We start from the raw sequence: 7,102 nt of genomic DNA, 5'->3' as shown, positions 1-7,102 counted from the left end.
TTCCAAATTTTGGGTCCATCAAAAAATATGAAATTATATAATGGCATAGTTCTGGCATAAGGCAATGTAAATTTATCTTTGATTCTCATATCATATCTTCTGTTATCACTCATTTGAAAATAGTTAATCAAACATTTTAGAAGCATCTTCCTAAAACATAAGTACATAAAAAATTGCACTTTAAAAATAATATATGATTAGATTTTAAAATCTTCAGATTAAAAGATATAGGCGATATATAGGCAAGAAAATCACAGTGATGAATAACACGGACCAGCTTTTTCTGCAATAAAAACAATCTCCTGGCATTGGTCATGCCTGAATTTGCCCAAGCTATTGCACAGTAGTTTAATGGAGGTAATACGAGAGTATTATAAAGAAGAAGCAACACCTTTCTTGACAGAAATTGCAATTTATAAAATATCCCTACATTTTTTGACAATCTATTGCAGACGACACTAGTATATTCGTTCCAATTAAGTTTGTTATCAATAGTCACACCAAGGAATTGAATCGAACAAACTTGATCAAAATGTAAATCTTTAACTTCAATCTTAATTTCGTTGATATCTATCTGTATTTTCGTGAATACAATATAGTTTGTTTTCTTTGCATTAAGAACAACTTTATTACAGTCTAACCAATCAAAAAAATTCAGAAATTCTTTATGGAAATCATTTTGAAGTACAACTGGATCTCTACCCTTCATGAACATACTGGTGTCGTCCGCAAACATTAACTGCAAAGAATCTGAAACATTACACATATCATTTATATATAATAAAAAAGCAAAGGACCAAGGATAGATCCTTGTGGCACATCACATCTTGTTGTCATCATATCAGATTCAATATCATACACAACATATTGCTTTCTTCCACTTGAATAGCTAATTGGGTTGATAGGCCTGAATTTGACGAAACTTTTGTTTAATCTCTCAAACCAGATCATAATATTGATAATTTTTTTAAATTCAATTTCAGTTTCAGTAAGTTTTATTTCTCCACTTGAAGAGTTTGTTTGCAAAAACCGATAAGTCCATATTGCCAAATGGAGATATTTGCGATTAAAGGTCAAGAAAAATAAAGAGATTAATTAGAAAATTTTTGCTTCTTTTGACCATATAACATCAAAAAATTTACCTTTATATGTAGTGACCAATATATCATTTAAAAGGTATTATTTTGTACTTTATGACAGAGACCGTACTTCAAAATCTTCAAAAATGGACTTAGCGGTTTTTGCAAACAAACTCTTCACTTGTACATAACAAAAATAAGTATAACAATATCGAATATAATATTGTTATTCACAAATCACGAAAATATACACAAATTTCGCATTACAAATATAGTATAATCATGTGGAATAATACATAAATATAATTTCAGATCTTTAAGTGTGCAGGTGGAGGAGACTGGTATCAATAAGCAAAACGCTTGACTTGGACAACGGCCTCTGTACATAATATGCCTTGCATATATGTAACATTTTTTTTTTTTAGCTAAAGGAAGGAACGGAACAATCATACACACGTAGAACAAATAATGTAAATTTTTATAGTATTTTGAATGTCATTTGACCAAAATGGACAACACAAGGTCGAACGTGTAAAGACGAAAGAAGAACAAAACAAAACAAAACCAGAGAATAAGGTACACGAATAGGAAGTGTAGAGGGAAGAGAAAAGAGAAGAAAAGCCATGTGATACACGGTTTAGGAGTTGGGAACTATAACAAAAAGCGTAATTTCTAATTCGAGTGGTGCATTGCGAGAAGAACGTTTTTATAGGATGATTTAAAACGTTGTAAAGAAGAACTGCGTTTAAGGTCATCATTCAATGAGTTCCTTACATCTGGACCATGATGTCTTATGGAATTTTGAGCTATAATGAGTTAAGGATTTTCCAAATGATAATCTGTTGCATGACGGGTAGGATATGAATGAATACTGTATTTTGAAATATACATATCTTTAAACAATTCAGGGAGCTGATTGTTAGTATATTTATACATAAATATTGCTGTTTGAAATGTATGTATATCAGAAATTCTAAGAGTCTTTAAATCATAAAACAAAGATTCAGTGTGTACTAAGTAGTGTGAACCGGTAATAAGTCTTACAGCACGTTTTTGTAATAACAATATCGACTTTATTTTGTTAACACCGCAATTACCCCACACAATATTACAGTAGGTTATATGGGGTAATATGAGTGCATTATAAAGAATGTGAATGGTACGATTGGTAAGATATTCTCTTACTTTCCAGAGGATTTTTTAATAAACTCGGTGTAGGCCTATATGATCGACCATGTTAGGCGTGAATCGATAACTACCCAAAAAGAATTTACACAATATTTTTTATCCAATTGCCTACCATCAATGTATAACATGATAACATCCATTGATGCATGGCTATTTCTACAGAAAACATAATTCGTTTTTTTCAATATTCAATAATTCATTGCACTTAAACCACTTTAAAACCTTTAATAATTCTGAATTGACAGCTGTAGAGAGTGTGTAGTTTTTATGAGAAAAGAGGATGCTCGTGTCATCTGCGAACAAAATAAAGTTAAATAACGAAGATGAATGCACTAAACCATTTATATATATCAAGAACAACAAAGGTCCTAAAATCGATCCTTGTGGGGACACCACAGAGAACGTTTTGTTTATTGAACTCAGTCGATTGATAAAACACATATTGCTTTCTGTTGTGTAAATAATCTTTAGACCAGTATAGAGCTTGGCCGCGGATACCATATTCTTCTGCATTTTTTATACAGTAAGATATCATGATCTATGGTATCGAATGCCTTGCCTAGATCCATGAAAATCCCGATCGCATGTTCTTTTTTTTCATAAACGATTCAATAATTTGATCATGCAATTGAATGATTCCAATAATCAGTAGAATGTCTTTTTCTAAAACAAAATTTATCAGGAACTAATAATGCATTATCATTCAGAAACCCATAAAGTTTTTATGTACATTAATTTCTTAAACTTTTGATAGGGCAGGAAGCAAAGAAATTGGACGATAATTCTTCATTTGTTATGAGTCACCTTTCTCATAAATTGGTATAACCTTGCCTATTTTAAGTGACTTTGGGAATTGACCAGAAGAAAGTCTGTACGGGGAAAAAAGGTGAACGCCTGTTTTAGTGTTTGTTTTTGTTTGTTTGTTTGTTTGTTTGTTTTGTTTGGAATGCCTCATAACGATTTCATTGCTTACAGCTATGTAAAAAAAAAAGTTATCCTATTTTAATCAATAATGCAACAGCTCTATAACACTATTACAAACTCACAATTGTTTGATTTTTTTCAAGTCCAGACCTATTTGACACGAAGGATATTCTTCAAGAATACATGTTTAAAATATAGGTTTCAGCGATAAAGTTTGTAAAGAGGAAAATGAAAGACTTCTCAAGCCATGAAATCAGCACCTCGTCTCGAATTCCACTGTGCATGGCCGATATTAGACGATTTGTGATACTCCTGTATTCTTTAATGGTATAATCTGGGCTTCCACTTCTTTGTTCATTTGCTATACTATTTATTATCTATAACAGTCCACTGCCGAGTGGATTTTCACCCTAAGCCAAGTTCCAGTAGTCAAACTGTTGTCATGTGTGAAACATCTGCTTGCAAGGTTTGGTTGAGTGGGAATATGGCGTTCGGAATATGTATTTCCATCATGTGAACGGAAATGATCTATTTCGAGGAGGGTTCAGTCCATACAGGAGGTGGTCGTATGCTATGATTTCGTGCGGCTCCACGTAATGTACAGTGATCAGTTTGTCCGAGCAGCAGTCTTTACCCTGTATGTAGAGACAGAAAAAAATGACTGAGAAACAAAAACTATGATAAAATTATGACCAAACCAAAGTATAACAACACGAATGGGATTAAGTGCTATTATGACGGAGTGTTATAAGGGGTATGATCACCATGCCTATCACAACCATTCATTTGATTTGCCAAACTGGTTCTAAACAACCTCATCTTTAATCTATCTAACCATGCTCACATCTGGTTCCAACCCAAGCTCTATAGTAACAAAAGACTTTGACATCATCATTTCGGTACTCGAAAGTATAGGCCTAACTCTAATCTACTTAATACGTTTAATCCTTGCTCAGTCGAAAAGTCTCCCTATCGTAATACAATTCTTTAAGAGGAACAGATGTACGAATTATATACAAGTGTATATAGCGTTCTGCATTATACAACTGTATAGTAATCATGATGAACGTCCATTCTACATAATTCTACATTCTACACAATTCTACATTCTACATAACTTTCTAAACTTCTACATTCTACATAACTTTCTACATTCCACATAACCATTCTACATTCTACATAACTTTCACCCACCCTTGTTCAATAAGATATGCACCGTATAAAAAACACCTCTAATTTAACAGCGTTTAGCAATCATTCTGCATTTTTGATCGGTAGTGTTGTCGATTCTCTTCTCTCTCTCTCTATTATATACTTTACTTAATACCTGGAATATCTTATATAGGCCTAATGCTTGTGTAATACAGTGAAAAGGTGAGACCTTTTAAAAAGAACACTAACATCGGGATTAGATTTCATTTTTAATCATCTGTTCCCTTTGTGTGCACCCTTTATATTCTGATTGTATGATCTCTGCTACCCGAGGTCTGCCTGGCAGTCTGTCACACATAGTATGATCAAATAGAGTTTTTATATTTCACTTAAAATTTACCAGATTCCCAACGCATGAGATTTATTGATTTTCGCTTTATTATGATTAGTTTGTTGAAAACAAAACAAAACGAAACAGAAACCCCTAAAAACTAATGCCAAGATGACGCAAGCTCAGATTCACATTAATCTGCTCCCGAAGCGTCAGAATCACAACGATATAAGAATGCGATTTTATAGAAACCCACGTGCTTTTGCATGGAAAAACATTATAAGCAAAGATTACTCTTCATCAGGACCTAGTCAATATGCCAAATTACTGATTACAAGACGGATACATTACCATTGTCACGTTGTATTTAGAAAAGCGATGAAACCACGGATTGGTTTTCTTCGTTTGGAGTAGAAAATAATCCAGTTGTAGCGGGATGAATCTCATTCGACCCTGTTCGTCTCGCGAGTCGCCCGGTAGGACGCCAAGTTTTCCCAGACAAATACCTAAAGCGGCATCCTCGGGAATCTGGGCGGCTTCATCGTAGCACATTGTGCGGTTGTTCACACCGTCTCGCACTAACCGAACCACAGCTTCCTTGCTGAGCACGTAGCCCGCTCCACCGCTCATGTAGCCGTTCTTCGCGTAAGGTACGAAGTGGTGGCCGTACCACACGGGGATCGTCGGGTCCTTATCCGACAGGAATTCGACCAGGTTCTCGTGGATGAGGTAGGTGTCATCGTCAGCCTTGAAGAACCAGTCGGCATCGTTGATGTGGTGGTCGTAGATATATGAGAAAGCGCGCCGCGTCTTAGCCCAGAGGTGCTGCCGACCCTCCGACATGTTTAGAGCGACTACTTTCCCGGGAAATGTGGTGTTTTCCTGCGAACTCATGAAAAGCGAGGGTCGACATCGTCTCGCCCAGGTCATGGCGACTACCTCTGCTCGATAATGTAGTGTGGCAGGCGACGTCATTATCCAACATAGAACGCGAACCGGCGGCTTGAGGTCCAGAGGCGATTCTGATAAAGGAAAAACAATTTCAGTAATTGAATTCAATTTGATTTCGGAGAGAATGTTTTCTGATCATCCCTTTGCAGGAAGTACTATACATTGCAACTTTATGCAGCTTCTACAGCCCTGAAGGAAATGGATTAAATTCATGAGCAGAGTACCTGAATTTATGGTACGTGTATGTTGTAACCCACAAGGATTACAAACCTCTTCGAAACAAAATTACTAAAAACCAGTCGGTTAAGAACCTCGACAAGTCGTTGTCATGGCAACCGAAAGGAGTGCAAAAAACCATGAACATTACGACAAATTCCTTAAAAAGCAGACCCTGCATACTGTAAAAAAAAAAAAATCGATATTTGTATTTGCAGTCAATTTTCCACATCTCCAAACAGGCAGAGACGTAAATCGTAAGTGATGTCCAGAGCTGTGATATATAGGGACGAAACACCGCTTAGTAAAATGCCAAGATATCGGAGTTGCTCTGCAACATATAGCGTTAAATGAAGCATGTTCAAAGTTTTCGACATAAAACAATTAAAAATGTAAACAAAATCTCAAATCAATAACCATAATATACATTCAGTAATATCTAGGTGCGTTTACTTTTGCTTTTTGCACCTTTACGTTATTACAGAGGACAACTTACCAGACCGTTCCTAAAATGTACAACATTCAGACAAGGGCTACATCATGCAATTTAACACAACTTTTCTTTTTCTTTTGCTTGTAGAGAACACAAACACCGAGTCCCATTCGTGGCCACAAAACGTTCACCTTTGATAAAGTTCCAAAACTTTATCAAAGGCATCAGAAAGAACCACAATGGTCTGTAGATTCTTTAGGACTCCTTATACGGACTCTCGAGGGCTCCGCATTTTCAAGAGCAGCTTCAGCAGTCCGTAATCCACGGTTCGAACGTATAATGAAAAATATAATAAATCTTAATGTCAGATATAATAGGTTTCTCTTACTTGTTCTGTTGTTGCGGATGGCAGAAGCCGGAGAAAACACTCGAGTATCGGTGTCACGCAGAGGGTCACGAAAATCGGAAACTTGTTTTCTCACAACTGACTTCGCATCGGTTATCATTTGGTGCGTGAGGGCGATCGTCACCAAGCGCATGACGGCCACCCCGGAGAGAAAGGCGATGGCGGGCTTGAGCAGCCGTCCGTTCCACATCGTGTACGTGGTGTTGCGAGTCGGAGAATGAGCAGCTTCATGTAACGTTGACGTCTGACACTCCCGAAAGTTGATACAAGATGCCAATACAACTATAGAATTATCAATTTTATGCGACGTTTGCCAGTCAACAGCGCGAATCAAGCAAATAGGGTCACACGACGGTACCCCAGGCGGTATACCCGCACCATACACGAAGGCTACTCAAAAATGTGAATCTTTGCAAAGAATT

At 36.3% G+C, this 7,102-nt stretch overlaps 1 protein-coding gene across 1 annotated transcript; it reads right to left on the bottom strand.

Annotated features, from left to right (window-relative positions):
- Positions 1 to 3,700: 3,700 nt before the first annotated feature.
- On the bottom strand, positions 3,701 to 6,870 carry LOC139732745 (glycoprotein-N-acetylgalactosamine 3-beta-galactosyltransferase 1-like). Its single transcript, XM_071643596.1, has 3 exons — positions 6,663 to 6,870; positions 5,026 to 5,696; positions 3,701 to 3,826 (listed from the first exon to the last, which is right to left on the bottom strand). The coding sequence occupies exons 1-3, from the start codon at positions 6,868 to 6,870 to the stop codon at positions 3,701 to 3,703; spliced, it is 1,005 nt and encodes a 334-aa protein (XP_071499697.1).
- Between the last annotated feature and the right edge of the window lie 232 nt (positions 6,871 to 7,102).

The sequence above is a fragment of the Diadema antillarum genome, unplaced genomic scaffold (assembly GCF_040938485.1).
Source record: "Diadema antillarum isolate AM-2024a unplaced genomic scaffold, OU_Dant_1.0 seq00000445_RagTag, whole genome shotgun sequence".
Taxonomy (NCBI): Eukaryota; Metazoa; Echinodermata; class Echinoidea; order Diadematoida; family Diadematidae; genus Diadema; species Diadema antillarum.
The sequence above is the reverse complement of the archived record's forward strand: the minus strand, read 5'-3'. Positions and strand labels throughout refer to the sequence as shown.